The sequence below is a fragment of the Cololabis saira genome, chromosome 2 (genome assembly GCF_033807715.1).
Source record: "Cololabis saira isolate AMF1-May2022 chromosome 2, fColSai1.1, whole genome shotgun sequence".
Taxonomy (NCBI): domain Eukaryota; kingdom Metazoa; phylum Chordata; class Actinopteri; order Beloniformes; family Belonidae; genus Cololabis; species Cololabis saira.
In genome coordinates this window covers 43,062,543-43,081,671 of record NC_084588.1, presented here as the reverse complement: position 1 = coordinate 43,081,671, position 19,129 = coordinate 43,062,543, and the positions used below count along the sequence as shown (strand labels likewise).

General features: G+C 40.4%; 1 protein-coding gene across 1 annotated transcript in view; it reads right to left on the bottom strand.

The window, feature by feature from the left end:
• Positions 1-10,456: 10,456 nt before the first annotated feature.
• Positions 10,457-19,129, bottom strand: part of slc6a2 (solute carrier family 6 member 2) — a 28,196-nt gene continuing 19,523 nt past the window's right edge. The window contains exons 12-15 of the mRNA XM_061745949.1: positions 18,490-18,590; positions 16,979-17,146; positions 16,751-16,822; positions 10,457-12,299 (exon numbers count right to left, since the gene is read on the bottom strand). Of these exons, the coding sequence (XP_061601933.1) occupies positions 12,276-12,299; positions 16,751-16,822; positions 16,979-17,146; positions 18,490-18,590 (365 nt within the window). The 3' untranslated portion in view covers positions 10,457-12,275. The remainder of the gene's footprint in view (positions 12,300-16,750; positions 16,823-16,978; positions 17,147-18,489; positions 18,591-19,129) is intronic.

The following is a 19,129-nucleotide window of genomic DNA, read 5'->3' as shown; positions in this document are numbered from 1 at the left end:
ATTTTAATCATCAATATTACTTTCCAGTAGAGACTATCGTGTTACTGCAACAGCACTTCAGCTGCTCTTATCGTGTCCGTCTTCATGAAGTGTTCCTGCCAAGAACAACAGGACTTTATTGTTCAGAAGGAACTATCATTTACAGAGAATGAGAGAACTGACAGGATGGATTTGAACTGTGTTTCCCTCTGAAATAATAAATCACAAATTAAAAAATGTACAGAGATATTTGATGGGCAGTTTAGGAATTTTAATTATCATTATTAATTAATCCCCGGGTCGAGGAGGTACACAGAAACAATTAATTTCCTTTGCCTCAATCACATTTGTGCTTCATTGAACCGACAACCAGAAGTGGCTTGTGTTGGCCTGACTTTTATCCGTTGGGTAAATTTATAAAAAACGTTTGTGCATTTGACCTTTTTGTCAGTATTTAGATAGAAGAGACAAAAGGAATGGATAATAAGGTAGACTATTCGGGCAAAACCTAACACACACACGAAAAAAGAGAATGATATTATCGTTATTATTTTATATAAATTATGTCTAAAATAAGAGGCAAATTGTATTCATAAACATTCACTCAAAATTGTTACTTTGTATGCTTTTAAACCTGAAAATGATCAAATACACATCGGTGGTGAAAATGTGCAAAAATGAGGGTATAAACCGCCAGAGTCCAAACTGAATTTGACTCGTGTTTGTGACCATAACCACTGTTCTAATCTCTAGATCTTTACCCAGACAATCATGAAGAAAATGAAACACATACCCTATATGACCAATTACACCCACAAACGATCTGAAGAAAGCTTGGAAATTTGAACTAGTGCTCTGATCTATATTTACTAAAGCTCATTCCTCTGTGGCAGAGACGTGGACGAGAGTGGGGGTTATAACACTATTCTCGGAAGTAAATTAGGATAGCTCTTTTCAAACAGACCATCATAACCATTCTTTTTTTTAATGAGGTATGACTGGTGGCAATCTTCACATCCTCGCCTTCATGACCTGCATTTGGAGTGCCAGGTGCCAATGTGCGTGTAATAGTTACTTTTGTGAATGAATAAACTTGCAATGTAAATTTTTCGCAATTCATATGGACCAGCAAGCTTAAGCTCGGAGAAGAAGAAAATAAAGCTGGAAATTTTATAATTACACATTGTGTAATCCCAGCAGTTTTCTTATGCATTTATTTATTTTCTTCGAAATTCTTGGAAACTATGATGAAAAAAAAAGGTCTTCATACCAAAGACAGTAATTTCCCCTTTTTAATGCATGTTTTTCAATTAGGACATCTGGCAATGAGACCCTTTCACCTCCAGCTGAAACTGCTGCTTCGTTTGCAATCAAGACCACAGTCAAAGTTCAGTCCACAAAAGACTGCACTTTAACGAAAGACAAACAAGGAGATTAAGCCAAGGCAAGTTTATTTATATTGCACAATTCAAAAAACAAGTTGATTCAAGGTGCTTTACAGAGACATTAAAACATCACATGAATAAAAAGCATGATTTAAAATGTAAACATCAGAAAGAAGGAAAAAATGAGTCTGTCACAGTGAACAATAAGAGTGTTTAAAACAAGGTGAAGTTTTCCAGTAGCAGTAATATAACAATTGCAATTGATCTTGCAAAATGCCTGTTAAATATTGTTTAAGCAGTTGCAAAGACTTGTTCTCCGTTCTGAAATAATTAGTTAAAAAATCACAACATTATTTTGTGTCAAAATATCTGCGTCAGTTTCATTTTAATTTTTGCTTACCGGTACTATTAAAAAATGTTCCCCGGCTGTTTCCTATCCCTGCTATCAGCAAAAATAGGCCAAAGTAACTTTTGACTCCCATCCCAATTTTCTCTTGCTACAACAACCTTCCACCCACAGCACTATGTCACTGATTAACAAATTAAGAACACAGTGGACATCATGACATAGGCAATTTAGAGACTCAAGAAAGTAATGGTGCAAAAAAAATCTAAGAAAGTGACTTCATATGATCACACCGACCCTGGTTATCACAAAAACATGGATTAATGGTCTCCATCACCTTTTTTTCTCGAAGCGTGATTACCATTCGTTAAATTTCAGGTAAACCAAATCAAGAAGTCTTTTAGCCAATACTTACTATGATGGATTATTCAAACGTTGTTTTGCGTCAAACATCAATGTAGGTAGGAGCACTGGGTGATAAAATGGGGGGAAGAAACTGGATAAAAATATATAAAAAAAAAAACGACCAAAACATCAATGTCCCATTTCATATCAATAAATGCAGATTTTACACAGTTATGAAATAAAAAAATTACTCTGCATATTTGGTGTTTTTGGAGCAATTTAAGGACATTTTCTGGGCTGTTAAACGATGGAAATGTCAAGGAAAACACTTTCCTCCTTCCTTTTTTCTCCACAGTTAAAGATCAAACATAATGTTTCTTCCAAGAAAACAGTACTCCTGAAGCTAAAGGCAGATCATCCTTACGGTTGGGGTAAAAACTACTGTACAAGATGCTGTTAAATTGTTATTGTATTTTCTTTTTATTAAATATTACACTTCTGAAATGTATCTGTTGGAAAATCAGGCTTTTGTCATAAGATCTGCTTACACTCTGACAGGGTTGCCTAGTTCTGGTCCTTGAGGGCTGCAGACCTTGATGGCAACCTGATGGTGATCTATTCACTTGAATCAATATGTTGAAACATGGGAACATCTTAAATATGCAGGACAGCAGCCCTCAAGGACTGGAATTAGGCAACCCTGGCTTGGGATCAGAGGACTCAAATAAACAGTGCGACAGAAGGAAGTTGGTGAACGAGCAATTATCTGAAACAAAGATACATCAAAAGGAGACTTCAGAGCACTTTGTTGGCAGAAATTCAGATTAACACAAGCAACTAGCTCAGATATGGGTTGAGGACATTGTGTTTTCATTGTGTGTTTCACATAGTATGCAGTTTGTGCAGCATGCTGGTACGGTAGTCACTGTTAGTACATAACATGGCACTATAAATGCAGCTGTTACATCACGGGGAGAAGCCAGTCAAGTGCCTGTATTGGCAGAGGTGGGTAGAGTAGCCAAAAATTGTACTCAAGTAAAAGTACTGTTACTTCAGAATAATATGACTCAAGTAGAAGTAAAAAGTAATCATCCAAATAATTACTTGAGTAAAAGTAAAAGCGCAGGCGGTGGGTTGCCTCCCTCCTACTTCTCCCCTCTGTGGGGTTGCTGGTGGCCTGGGTTCTTCCATGTCGGCCTCTGGTCTCGCGGCTGGCGGGGTTGCCCCCCCCGCCCTCCCCCACTATAGATACACTTCAGGTGGAGCTTTGTTTGGTTTATTACACACACACACACACACACACACACACACACACACACACACACACACACACACACATAGCCACTCAGTCACATACATATACACAAACATACACAGCCACACAAACATATACTGTACATACACACACACACACAGCCACAAAGACATGTACACACACACGTACGTACGTACACACACACACACACACACACGCATGATCATATACATACACGCATACACGCATACACACACATAGACATACACACTGGCTTGTTCACCTGCATGCTTGCTCTGTAGTTTTTGGGGTTAGTGAGCGGTACCGGTAGCTTAGCTCAGACTGCGATCAGATTTCAAGATTTGGGTTGATTGCTGTTCATGTTTTGGTCGGCTCCATGCCGGTTTCGTGCTTTGTTTGTGGTTTTTTGTTGCAGATTTCCAGTGCTTGACGTGTCTCCCAGTGGAAAAAAAAATCACTGGGTTTGTATGTGTATATTTATGTATGTGTACGCATATGTATGCGTATATATATGTATATATATTAAATATAGTAATAATGCACATATATATACACCTTTGGTTTCTACCGTCATGGTATCAATCATTAATATGTGTGCAGACAAGGTAAAAAAAAATAAAAAAATAAATTAATAAAAAAATAAAAAATAGCTTAAATTAAAATAATCTTAGTAAATTCAAGTACTTTAATAAATAAAATAATAATAGAATAAAAAAATAAATTAAGCACAAGCAGCACAAAATTTCAAGCCTTTGTACTCTTCTTTTTTAACCAGGCAGAACTAGAACAAGCCCATGAACTCATAGAAACTGTGTGTGTGTTTGAGTCTGTGTAAATGTGACAAAACATGCAAAAACAAACATTTTTCCCAAAGAATCACCCAGTGATGTCATGAGATTGACGCGTACGTGGATAAAAGGGATAAAAGAAAAGTAACAGCTCAACGTAGCCTAATGTAGCGGAGTAAGAGTAACAGTTTCTTCTTCACAAATCTACTCAAGTAAAAGTAAAAAGTATAGTGATTAAAAACTACTCCTAAAAGTACAAAATTTCCCAAAACTTACTCAAGTAAATGTAATGGAGTAAATGTAACTTGTTACTACCCAACTCTGCTTTAATGGCACATTGAATCTTGAATGTCTTATTTTAACAAAAAAAAAAAAAAAAACTGCAAAGCAAGACAATTTAGAAAAACAAAACAATCCAAAAGTCTAAACTAAACAAAACAAAAGATGCAGGGAGGTGGACAGAGAGATGAGTGGGATGGCTGACATATGTGTTTTCAATTCAATTCAATTCAATTTTATTTATATAGCGTCTAATACAACAGAGTTGTCCCTAGACGCTTTACAGAGACCCATACCCAGAACATGACCCCCGAGCAGTTATTACATAAACAATGGCAGGTAAAAACTCCCCTAGTGGGAGAAAAACCTTAAGCCAAACAGTGGCAAGGAAAAACTCCCCTTTAGGAGGGAAGAAACCTTGAGCAGGACCAGGCTCATCAGGGGGGACCCTCCTGCCGAGGGCCAGACTGGTGGGTCAGGGAGGCAACAGCACAGCAGGCAGGTGGAAGCAGCAACGGGATGACCGGGGGTGGGGACCGCAGGCCAGCACACAGCTCCCGAAGCTCCGGCCCAATCAGCAAGTCCCAGGTTGGGGTGCAGGGTCAGGAAAAGACTTGTGCTCCGTAATGCAAGCTACAAGCCACCCACGGCCACCTGCAGGACAAAAGAGAGAAAAGGGAGGAGAAGGGGGGGCCAGCAACGGGATGACCAGGGGTGGGGACCGCAGGCCAGCACGCAGCTCCCGAAGCTCCGGCCCAATCATCAAGTCCCAGGTTGGGGTGCAGGGTCGGGGAAAGGTTGAGAAGGGGCAGGGCCAGGGAGAGGAGTCTTGAGGGACGAACATTCTCCCCCGCCCAAAAGGGGCCGTTACCCTGCCCCCCTCACTCCCACACTGCAGGTTCCGGTGTCCGGCAAAGGATGCTGCAACATGGACAAAAGAGAGAAAAGGGAGGAGAAGGGGGGGCCAGCACAAGAAACCACAGGAGCGACTCTGACACACTAAAGTTTACACTACCTAGAGATTTACCAACACCAGCTAGAGGTTTACTAAACACTAACTATAGGCTTTACTAAACAGAAATGTTTTAAGTTTAGTTTTAAAGGTGGAGGTGGTGTCAGCCCCCTTAACCCAGATTGGAAGTTGGTTCCATAGTAGTGGCGCCTGATAGCAGAACGCCCGCCCTCCAAATCTACATTTAGATACTCTAGGAACTACGAGTAAACCTGCACTCTGAGAACGGAGAGCTCTGACAGGAACATAAGGCACTATCAGGTCTTGCAAATAATGCGGAGCTAAGCCGTTTTGGGCTTTATACGCAAGTAATAAAATTTTAAATTGGATTCTGAATTTTACGGGTAACCAATGGAGCGACGCTAACACTGGAGAGACGTGGTCTCTCCTGCTAATTCCTGTCAGTACTCGTGCTGCTGCATTTTGGATCAGCTGGAGCCTATTCAGCAAATTACTTGGACATCCTGCTAACAACACATTACAGTAATCTAGTCTAGAAGATACAAACGCATGAACTAGTTTTTCTGCATCACTCTGTGAGAGGATTTTCCTAATCTTTGCAATATTACGGAGATGGAAAAAGGCTATTTTACAAACCTGATTGACATATGGTTTAAACGACAAATCCTGATCGAAAATAACACCAAGATTTCTCACAGTTGCACTGGAAGCCATCGCAACACCATCTAATCCCTTCCTAAGATGCTCTGGACCAAGAATGATAACCTCTGTTTTATCTGAATTTAGAAGCAGGAAATTTCTGGACATCCAGTCCTTGATGTCCCTAAGACATGCCTGAAGTTTAACTAACGGTTCTGTTTCATCCGGCTTCATAGACAAATAGAGCTGCATATCATCAGCATAACAATGAAATTGTATGCCGTGATTCTGGATTATACTTCCCAACGGCTGCATGTATAAACTGAACAAGATTGGCCCTAGCACTGAACCCTGCGGAACACCATAACAGACCCTTGACTGTTCTGAAGAAACCTCATGTACATGAACAAACTGGAACCTGTCAGATAGGTATGATTTAAACCAACATAGAGCTGTCCCTTTAATCCCAACAACATGCTCTAACCTGTGCAGTAAAATGCCATGATCTATAGTGTCAAAAGCAGCACTGAGGTCCAGTAGAACCAGTATGGACACTAATCCCTTATCTGAGGCCATAAGGAGGTCATTCGTGACTCGAACAAGTGCTGTCTCTGTGCTATGATGCATTCTGAACCCTGACTGAAAGACTTCAAACAGATCATTTCTATACAAATAGTCACATAACTGGCTTGAAACTGCCTTTTCCAGAATTTTAGACACAAATGGAAGGTTGGAAATTGGTCTATAATTAGCTAAGGTGTCTGGGTCAAGAGAAGGTTTTTTAAGTAAAGGTTTAATTACTGCGACTTTGAAAACCTGTGGTACATATCCTAAACTTAGGGATAAGTTAATTTGGTCCAGTATTGTCGTACCAATAAGAGAAAAAATATGTTTGAATAGTCGAGTCGGGATGGGGTCTAACATACATGTGGTTGACTTAGCTCTATTAACGAGTGAAGTCAGCTCAGGGAGGTCTATAGGATCAAAACAGTCTAGAGACAAGTCAGAGCCTAGGGAAGTCGCTAAAGCTGAAGAAACACCTACAACCGGCTGGTTGATTTCTTCTCTAATTCTCGCGATTTTACTGTTGAAGAAGCCCATAAAGTCCTCACTACTGAGAGCTGCAGGAATGCACGGCTCAACAGAGTTGTGACTCTTTGTCAGCCTGGCTACAGTGCTGAACAGAAAACGTGGGTTACTTTTGTTATCCTGTATCAACGTTGAATAATAAGCTGTTCTGGCTTTGCGAATGGCTTTTTTATATACTATTAGAATATCTTTCCATTCACGATGAGAGTCTACAGACCTACAAGAGTACCACTTCCTTTCCATTTTACGCACGTTTTGTTTCAACATGCGGATATCTGAATTATACCAGGGAGTTAAGCTCCTGTGGCTAGAAACCCTCCTTTTCAAAGGAGCAACTTCATCTAAAGCTGAATGCAACAAATCAGCAGTGTTACTAGCAAGGAAATCAACATCTGCAGAGGTAGAACCCAGGTCACTGGCCTCGACTACATCACTATTTCGCACTGTCGTAAGATAAGCAATGGCCTCCCTAAATTTAACAATAACTTCATCAGACAAACATCTGCTAAAATAATACCTCCTATTTTGCACTTCAACATCAACAAAATTAAATTCAAACGTTATTAAGTAATGGTCGGATAAAAGGGAGTTTACAGGTGACACCAACAGACCATCAGTTTCAACACCGTAGGTGAGAACGAGATCGAGAGTATGATTAAAACAGTGCGTCGGTTTATCCACTTTTTGTGAGATACCCATTGATTCTAGAAGAGAATCGAAGGCTAATTTAAGATTATCGCTTTCAACATCCATATGAATGTTAAAATCACCCACTATGATGAATTTATCTGTGCTGATCAATAATCCAGAAAGGAAATCTGAAAATTCAGACAAAAACTCCAGATACGCACCAGCAGGGGGCCGGTACACTACCACTAACACAACTGGCTTCTCTGATTTCCGGCTCGGAAATTTCAGACCAAGCATGAGGCTTTCAAATGTATTATAGTTGCACTTAGGTTCAATTTTTGTTTCGAGACCGGAGTTATAAATTGCTGCGACTCCTCCGCCTCGGCCCGTGCTTCTAGGAATGTGATGATTAAAGTAGCCGGGCGGAGTTGATTCATTCAAACTAACATACTCTTCCTCCTGTAACCATGTTTCTGTTAAGCAGAAAATATCACTCCTGCTCTCTGTAATTATATCATTTACTAACAGAGACTTAGAGCTTAATGATCGTATATTTAGTAGTCCGCATCTAATTTTTAGGTCTGTAATTGGTACCAAATGTACATTGGTTTTAATTTTTACAAGGTTATCTTGGTTAACGCCTCTATAACGCTGCACCTGGTGAACTTTTGGAGGGCGGGGAACTGCAACCACTTCTATTTTGCTAGGCACCTCTAACTGATTAAGCCTCGCCTCCAGCCCTGTTAAACTACAGCTCTGCATCCTGGCCTGGACCCTGTTTTGGGGGTGAAAGAGAGGAGGAAAAAAGAAACAAAAAGAAGCGAGCAGATTGGGGGATTGGAATTTAAAGGATGGACTGGAGTAATCAGTCACAGGTGTGGTAATCAGTGCAGCTGCAGCACAAAGGTAATCAGGAAAGGTGCAGCAGGAGGAAGAGCAACAGAAAAATAAAGCAGGGTACAGATGAAATTAAAGAATGGCTTCTGATTTATGGAAGCAACAGAGAGTAATTAAAAAAAACCCAACTAAATGCAGCACAAATGCTTCAACACATCAGAAGAGTAAAACTGATTTTGTACACTGGGTTAATCTGCAGGGACATTGTCAATCCCATCCTGCAAAATCCTTCTGGAATATTGGGAGTGTGAAAAGAAATGTGGTTTTATCAGTAATACAAAATCAAAATGTGCAGTTTTGTCCCTTGTTTTACATGAACCAACCACAATACGATTAGGAAGGCTTACAACAATGATACGTTTGCAAAAGTGTATCATTAATCTCTGTAACTAACTTAAAAATAATACTCTGATATGAATTTCCTGAGGTACATTTACTCTGACTGCAACACACTTGCTTGCATCTTTAACTGATTTCTTTTTCAAATTATCTCCACTGTCTCAGTAACAAGTATTTCTGTTAACTTATCTCAATAAGATGTGTTTCATTATTTGAAAATCGAAAAATATATGAAAACATTAAAAAGGCAGTTCAAAATCTGGAATCGGAGTAATTCAGTCATTGTCATCTGCAAATAGGGCAAAAAAGCCTCATCTTCATAACTTTTAAAATGCCCATTAAGGAAGAGACAGGTTTTAATCTTGAAAATACACACACATACCTAGCTGATGCAGTTGCACAATGATCACTGATGTTGTTGCAAAATATCTATTTGTGACATCTGTTTGTCACAGCTGAATCCTGTTAAGCTATGATCTCGGTACGTTTGCATTTGGCCTGTAATTTCAGTCTAGATCTATAGTACATTTATTTCAAGTAAAACACTTTACACATTAAGCTGGATGTGAAAAACCAAAGCCTATTATTATAATTTTGAATTGTGAAGGAATATATAAACATTGCAAAGAGCTTTGTGGTTCCAGATTCATCTGAACATTTCCAGACAAAATCGATAAGTGTAGCTATATGTTACAATTTCAGTCTGAAAATGAGTAATTTAGGAAACAAATAGAATTATCCCAGCCCACTCTCTGCTCTGAATTGTCATTTTCATTGATGTGTCCCATGTTTCAAAATGACATTTGCTGTCTAGTGTCAGGGTATGGCAGCCTGCGTCTTATTATTTATATATATATATATATATATATATATATATATATATATATATATATATATATATATATATATATATATATATATATATATATAATTCCCTCATATCTTAAATTTTGACATCACTTTTTTTTTAAACAGTCTCAGTAAATGGACTAAATTTATAATACAACCTTTTTTACTTTTAGAGCTATGACACTGAAAGTATTAACACATTTTTATTTCTTAACCCCAGCAGTGCTGTTTCTCTGTCTAACATGTACTCACACATTATGTAAAAAGTAGTCAGTTGATTGTCTGATTGGCAGATGACTGTCTGCATGGTGTAATATATCAGGTGTTTTTGTTGATTTGAGATTGCATTTATCCGTTTTTCAAGAACTGCAATGGACCAGTTGATTGTGTACTTTTTCCTTCACATTAGCATAGCAGCATAGCCTCTGGACCTCTTCACATTTATTTAAAAAGCATGAAAAATAGGGATGTGCATCTTATAACAACACTGAACAGCCTTGATGGGAAAGCTAAGGTCAAAAGAAGGTGGCTATCAATATCTGTATGTTAGTGGTACAATAGACTAACAAAGGCCCCGCTTCAACAGGAAGCTATATGTGGTTTATTCACTTTGTTGACAACATTAAATCCATGCACACGGTCTTCAAACTTGTGTAGGAGAAATGTTTTATTTGGATATTGTGAATATTTCAGACTTCTCCATAGACGGTTGTCACTCACGTTCCACAGGACATTGGTATTGTACACAGGATTTCTGTAAACATGGCCCCAGAGAGCCAGGGTGTATTTGTTCACATTCATACATGATAAAGTAGCCCAGCGTTACATTGAAGAATATTTTCTTTCTAAATACTTTATCTTAGCTATACATCAAACACCATGTTATGACTATTGACAGATACGCTTAAAATACTTTACATTCACAATTTGCTATAAACAATTTGATAAATACAAGATTGAATATAACAAAAGAATATATTTATACCAAAGAATATATTTCTATACTTTCATGTCTTCTTATATATATTCCACTCTTTTTCTTTTTTCCGTGTGGCTTTATTCCTCTTATTAGGATGTTCTGTTGTGATTTAAAGTTAAATTCAACTGCATACAAATAAATAAAAAAAAGGATAAAACAGAACAAAGATGATCATGTCACGCCTTAAAGAATAGGATGGCACTTCAGTGGTGATGAAAAACACCACGTTTCTGTAGGCTTGAAATGAAAATACAAAGGTTGCTGCCGTGCAGTTATCCTGATAATGAACGTACAGTTTAATGATAGAAGCGTTTTTCATTCTTCAGTCCTTCATGTACTATATATCAATGGAAAACTGAATGGTGGCAACAAAACCCCCTTGGTTACAGGTGTGCACGCACAAGCACACACTCATACATGTGCACGCTATCGCTCTCCTTTCTCTCTATGTCTCTTTGGAGGAAAAGCCACAAATATTCCTTATAAGACTGAACAGATAAGTGAAAAGTAAAAACCACACAACAGTAATATAAAACTGTCCGTAACAGTAACGCCATTAGTTTTGGTGACTTTTTCTTCTCTCCCTCGCGGCAGCTAGACGCTGACCAAGTTCTACATTAGTCTTTCCTTTGACACTGAGGTTTGGCAGTGAGACCAGCTTTTCACAACCCAAACGTCTCTAATGTTTCAAAGCTTTGGCATGATGCTTGTGTCATTATTCCCTTTTCTGTAATATATTGTGACACAAAGAACATTATATCTGGATGTTGTTGTTTTGTCTTTGTAAAGTAGTTTGAACTCTCTGATGGTAATGTCAAAGAGACGTCATGCACTTTATTTCTTTTCTTTTTTTTAATTTCTATTGGTTCCTGAGTCAACTAAATTTATCCGTTTCTGTGTGTTAGGACTGTAGGAAACATGGAGCGTCTCACTTCTTAAGGCACTGACAGATTTAAGCCACTGTGTTAACAGAACAACAAAGAATAAAATACTTCTTTCCTATAATAACCCATTAATATAGCAATTCACCTTAAGAAGAATATTTTGGTGCCCTGTATAATAATACACAAGGAGAATATGATTTCTTTATTTTTTTTTTTTGGTTCTAAATGTAGTTTTAATCTCCATTACCGGAGATAATTATAATCTCACCATCAAATAAAAGGTTTGTTTCATTAAAATCAAATGTAGAGACAATGTGAAGTAACTGTTTGCTTGTTTTTTTTTTTTTTTTTTTTTTTACTTTTCTTACCACCCAGAGGTGCCTCCCCTTAATGAGCTGAAACTGTTGAATGGTTGCAGAATGTTACCCAACATAACTGTGAAATCAAAGCACTTGAAGCCACTGTTGACAACAAAGAGCTTGTGTGGTAAATGTGCAGAGAGAAGAGAGATTGGAGTCTTGGTCTCCTGGTCTGTCCGGCCAGCCACTGACACGCAGGAGCTCCGATGATGGATGGCAGAGTTCTGGGTATTTCGTGATCAAATGGCCAACCAGTGCTGGAGCTGGAAAACAAAATAAAGCCATAATTGTTTTGTGACTTGATGCCATAATGCAGTCTGTTTTTACCATTCCCTGTTGTTTGTGTGGCAATGCACAGTTGTTAAGGATGCTATCGAAAAGACTTGATAATGACCTTGGCCGGGTTTCCCAGATCCAACCTCTCTTAAGGATTTAAGAGAGGTTCAAAGAAGGTTTGAACTAAGAGAGAATCCTAAGATACGGATGTTTCCCAGATGACTTCTTAACACCGTCCTTTAGTTTCGCTCTTTCAGAAGCTCTTTGGAGCAGCTGTCCGGTTCTGAAACCAAATCAATCGATGCCAGGCAAATCGATCACCGATCACTATCAGCGCATTTTCACACGCAGCACTGCTACCTAACGCACTAATTCACTGCTGCCTGTGCGTTATAATGAAAAATTAAGATGATAAATATAATTCAATGACCCTTTTTCATCCAAACGGTGCGTTACTCCGTTATTTCTGGCTACAGTGAGGCTTTTTTTCCCCACACGCAGAGACCGGGAGGAAACGTGGTGGGCGTGTGTGTGCGTTCAAAAACATGAGCTGTCATGAGCCAAGAGAAGGCGAGTTTCGCAAATCGCAACGTGGAATTACAGCAATCCCTGGTTTTTCATAGGGGTTATGTTCCAAAAAGAACCCGTGAAAAGTGAAATTCTTTTTACAATTATAGACGGCTTCTAATTGCGGAGATCAGCACCGCCTCGCACGTATTCCACTGCTCTTCTGAGCTGCTGCATCCCGACTCTGAAGCGTCTTTTTATCCTAAAGCCGCGGTGCAGGTGGGTTTTTTCAAGAGAAGAAATTAGTTATGGGTCGTTGTCTTCGCTCTTTTTTCTTCTGGGCAAAAAGATTCTTTAATATAAACCGACACCATTGATTATATTTGAGACTGTAATGAACGATTCATCAAAGGATCCCTGCTTCCCTGTCATCACACAGGTGTAGGTGCTCGGGCTCGGGCACGGCAGGAGGATCGGTGTCCCGGCTGCCTGGACAGCCCGGTCCGACAGCACGTCCAGGGGACTGAAGTACTGACGCACGAATGCGTTCATATAAACAGTTCTGCTTCGCGCACGGTGACGCGGTTGATTTGCAGCGAGAATATGCTGTATAGCAGCCAAATTATCAAATAAATGATATTCATGATGATCGTTTTATTTGTGCGTAATGCATAAAGCATATACAGGAACACACTTGTTATTCCTTATTAGGGCCCGAGCACCTTCAGTGCGAAGGCCCTATTGTATCTGTAGGAATTCTTTGTATTATTTTTCTGACAAAAGGAAGGCCTTTTTGCCCCCCTAAACGTGCCCAAAAAGTCACCAAATTTTGCATGCAAGTCAGGCCTGGCGAAAAATTTGATATTTAATGGTTTACATTAATGGGCGTGGCAAAATGGCTCAACAGCGCCCCCCGGAAAACTTTGTGCCTCAAGCCCCACAATGCGGTTTGTCGTACATGCACGAAAATCGGTACACACCTGTATCATGGCCCAACTTAAAGAAAAGTCTCTGGGCGTCATGTCGAGAAACCGAACAGGAAGTCAGCCATTTTGAATTAATCGTGTCATTTTGGCGAAATTTATGCCTTCCTTCGGCAGTTAATACGGCCCGAACCGTAACGTGCACCCAGGTGTGTTATACATCAAAATGTGCGTCTCCATCCTCCGACACCACGCATTACTTTTCTCTTTCAAAAGCGTTACCGTGGCGACGCTAGACGCCGAAAAGCCCGCCCACCCTTCATCTGATTGGTTTAGACAGAAAAAACTTTGCGCCTCAAGCCCCTCAATACGGTTTGACGTACATGAACGAAAATCGCTACACACCTGTATCATGTCGCAACTTAAAGAAAAGTCTCTTGGCGCCACGGCCGAAACCGAACAGGAAGTCGGCCATTTTGAACATTCTGAATTAATCGCGTAATTTTGGAGCAATATATGCCATTCCTTCGAGAATTAATACGGCCCGAACCGTATCGTGAACCCAGATGTGTTATACATCAAAATGTGCGTCTCCATCCTGCGACTACACGCATTACTTTTCTCTTTCAAAAGTGTTACCGTGGCGACGCTAGACGCCAACAAGCGCACCCCCCCTTCATCTGATTGGTCCATATTTGATAGTTCTCCAAAAGGCACCAAATTTGGCACGCAAGCCAGGACTGGCGATAAATGTGATATTTCATGGTTTGCATTAATGGGCGTGGCAAAATGGCTCAACAGCGCCCCCCGGAAAACTTTGTGCCTCAAGCCCCACAATACGGTTTGACGTACATGCACCAAAATCGCTATACACCTGTATCATGGCACAGCTTAAAGAAAAGTCTCTTGGAGCCATGGCCGAAACCGAACAGGAAGTCGGCCATTTTGAAATCTGATTGGTCCATATTTGATAGTTCTCCAAAAGTCACCAAATTTTTCATGCAAGACAGACTTGGCGATAAATTTGATATTTCACGGTTTGCATTAATTAGGCCCTCCAGAAAAACGCGATTACGCGATCGCAGAATTCATTGCATAATCAGCCAAATGGCGCAGATTACGCGGGGATAAATTTATTCCTGAAAGGGCGCATATTTCCCGCGATGATCGCATATGTCTGCGCTGAATATGCGAATTATGCGGGGATTATGCGGGGCTCGCTTGATTTCACCGCATCATCGCCGCACATTCTCGCATAAAGTTTGGAAAAAGGGGGGAGTGTTGTGAGTGATGTCGGGACGCCTGGTTGCGACGTGCGGGACCCGCCCGGGGACCTCCGCACCCCTCGCCACCCCCCAAACAGCAGCTCTCACCCGCGGGGGTGAGGGGAAAAAGAGAGTGCCGTTGCGCGGGGGGCGCGGCTGCCGGGGGACTCAGGATCCACGCTGACCGCGCACCACTGCGCCTGCGGAGGCGGACGCATCCGCCGGCCAAGCTCCCATCCACTTGGGGGATCTTGACGGCGGACGCGTGGGGTGACTGAGCTCTGGTTCGTCCCCTCGTCGCGCCGGTGCGCCCGGCAATCACCCGAGCACTGAGCCGCGGGCTGGAAGGAGAGAGACGGCCGGCCCCCGGGCTGCGACCGCCCCTCTCCTCTCCTCTCCACCTGCGCTCTCCTTTTTTTTTTCTCCTCGACCTCAGATCAGACGAGAGGGAAGAGCTCAGCGCCGAATCCGCAACTTCCTGCATATTTCGCATATTTTGCAACTTCCCGCATATTCCGCAACTTTCAGCATATTCCGCAATTTCACCGCATAAAAGCACATAAAAAACCCGCACATTTAATCGCATAATCAATGATTTTAGCCCGCAGAATCAATGATTTTAGCCCGCAGAATCAAGGATTTTTGCCCGCGTTTTTCTGGAGGGTCTAATTAATGGGCATGGCCTAACGGCTCAACAGCGCCCCCTAGAACACTTTTCTCTGCCATAACTTTTGAATGGTTTGACATAGGAAGTTGTGGGTGGTGTCATGGGACTCTGTATGGAGTCCTTGACCTTCATTGGCCTTAATTAGCCCCACCCCTTCTTCTGATTGGTTGTCCCTTTTTTCTGCTATAACTTTTGAATGGTTTGACATAGGAAGTTGTGGGTGATGTCATGGGACTCTGTAATGAGTTCTTAAGCTTCGTTGGCCTTAATTAGCCCCGCTCCTTCTTCTGATTGGTTGTCCCGATTTTCTGCTATAACTTTGGAATGGTTTGACATAGAGAGTCGTGGGTGGTGTCATCAGATTCTGTATGGAGTCCTTGACCTTCATTGGCCTGAATTAGCCCCGCCCCTTCTTCTGATTGGTTGTCCCTTTTTTCTGCTATAACTTTTGAATGGTTTGACATAGGAAGTCGTGGGTGGTGTCATTTCTGATATGCTAATGGGGGGCGGTGGCCCTGAGTGCGAGGGCCCGTTCATCGCTGCTTGCAGCTTTAATTTTTCTTTTTTTTCCCCTTTGCTGTCACCAATAAATGCTAAACAATATAAATCTAAAGTATAAAATAGATCAAAATTTGTGCGGGGTGCATTGTTTTAATATCTCATTGCTTGGTGTGATATTGATTTGCCTGACGCGGCTGGATCTGTGAGTCTTTGTTCACTAAGATGGTTGTAAAGACTGGGTCAGCAGCATCTTTCATTTCCTTCTTAATGAAAGACATACTTAAGCTAAGAGCAACTCTGGGAAACGCGATTTTCTTTCACAGGCTCCTTAAGAAGGTTTGAAAGAAGTCTTTCGCTGTTAAGAACTACTTAACTGATCTGGGAAACCCGGCCCTTGTTTGTCGTTTGTCCAAGTAAAACTTCAAAAAGCCCTGCGCCCTAAAATGTTGCCATTAAACTGCATTTTATCTTGCTTAATTCTGAAAAAAGTTCAATACAAAGGCAAAAGACTGCTTTTAAATGCTATTTCATATTGTTTCCAACATAATACTGTCAGTTAAGCAGATAACCCTTACTTTGAACTGCCGCACATTTCCCTCAGCCACCAAATGGTGCTCATGTTCTGGAGTGATGCAGTAGGCTATTCTCTGTCAAACAAGACATAATAACAAGTTATTTACATCACCTTTCACAATGAGTATACATTATTAGATATTTTAATACATCTCCTTGTAAAGTGCCTCTAAAACATCTTTAATTTCCATATTTTTAACACTCCACAACAAACATGGATTGATACAGACCTCTTTGAAAGTCCCCGGGACACTGAGGAACTTGTATATGGCATAAAAGGGAACACAGAGCATGGAGGACATGGCCACACCCCAGCCCAGATAGTTGGCCCACGGCGGGAACGTGTAGTCGTCGTACTTCAGGCTCGATGACGTCAAAGTGCTGGCTATCACCACGAACTGTGACGGGATGAGGTAAGGTAAAGAAAAAGAGGCATGTTTGTCAGAAAAATGTCATGCGCCACATGAAAATCCATCTACAATTTTTACAGTTGTATTTGTGAGTTTGATGAGTTTGTCTGTACAGCAAGAGGTATGGCAAGCTCTCTATTGGTAGCTGGGTAGAATTGGTGTCCAAAATAACTCTAATCCATCTGTTCATCCGTTCCACCGTTTGTGGCAATAACAAAGAAGCGACATCTGCATCCCCCTAACCCTGTATGATCATCGTGTTCCCAACTCTCATTTTATCAGCACAATGTTTCCACTTAAAAAAAAAAACATGCCCTTGATATTTCTTTTCTATTTTTGTCAAGAATATGTTACTCTATTTGGAACAATTGCTCACAGTTACGATTGAGAACAATAGCTTGAAACCTACAGTAGGATTCATTTATAAACAATAGCATTATATTTTTGGTTTGATACTTTTTCTCACAATGTGCAATCACATTCATCCGAATCTTGCAAACTCCCACTGCCGTCCAGGCCAAGGTGTAGACAGTCATTTGTATTATAGGAAGCGTATGGCTGTCTACACCCTGCCCTGGATAATAGTGGAAACAGAGTTCTGCTTCCTCCAATGATGCCAAATTTACCTGCCAGCAAGGAATTGACCAGAGTTCCACCAAGGTTCAGACTATCTTCCCCCTTTCCCACTATCCACCAGAGTAAAGACCACAGGTTTTACTGCCGGGGATGAAACGGGGTTTCTGTGGTGGTGAGTGAGTGTTTTTTCCTCTGTGGTGTGAATCTTATAGCATTACTTTGGTTTACTTTAGCAGCTGATTCTGTGTCATGGTACCACTTCAGTAATTTAATACAGAGAAAGTGCTACCTGTTAATTTAAATATTTAGTTTCAGGGGATATAAAATCAAATAAATGAATAATTTTGAAAAAAAAATCAGGCTCTTACCAGAGACCATTAGACAGCGTCATATAATTACTATTCATAGGAAAAAAAAAAAAAAAAACAAAGCCAAAATGCATGATATTCTGTCACTTTTAGAAGTAGAAGCAATAGTTTAAAGTTTTTTTTTTCTTTCTTTAGTGACGTTATCAGTGTCGGAGATCATTCTGGATTTCCGCGCGCTTCTTGTTGAAGTTTGCACGCATTCCTTTTGAGAAGCTTTTTCAAGGTCACTCCAACCTGCCAAGTCTCTTGAAGATACACACAAATATCAGAACCAGAGCTCTCTCTCATTCAAACATGTTGAATCTGTGTTTGATTCGGCGGGTTGTCAGGTTGAGCTATCAGCACTTGGGATAACAAGCTAAAATGTTTGTGTCTTTGATTTCTTACCAGCAGAAAAGCTGGGCTGACAAATTTCCAGCACAGCCTCCAGTAAAGTCCTGGCTTGAAGCCCATCATCCGCTGAATATCTTCACTGAAGCGATCCACACCTGCAGAGGGCAGGAAAAGTTAAATGCTTACATTTCTCGACGTTTCCAAATGAAGCATTATTTGATGTTATGAGATTGTTTGTGCAGCGTGACATCCATCCATGAGACCACAGTACAGCATATACAATTAAAGGCTGTTACTCCTTCACCTACATATGTTTCTAACCATAACCATATGTATTTAACTCCTGATTACATGTGAGTGACATCAATTTAGAAGTTTGAGGAAGCAGAGTAGAAAAGAAAAAAAAGAACACATTTTCTTTTGCTTGTATAAGCAAAAAATAGTAAATACATTTGTTTTTTCTGTGACTTAACATACATCCCCGGGGAATTACATCACACACATTGCAGGTAAGTCATCCCATCAGACATTTACATCTTAGATTACCAACAGCTCATGTTTATTTTAATTTCAGTTTTTTTTTTTTTCTTACGTAAATTTCAAAGTAATTTGAAAAACTGGACCAATTTAATTTCCCCTTGGGATAAATAATGTATTATTCAATTATGATTTGTTGAACTCCAAAAAAGTCTTC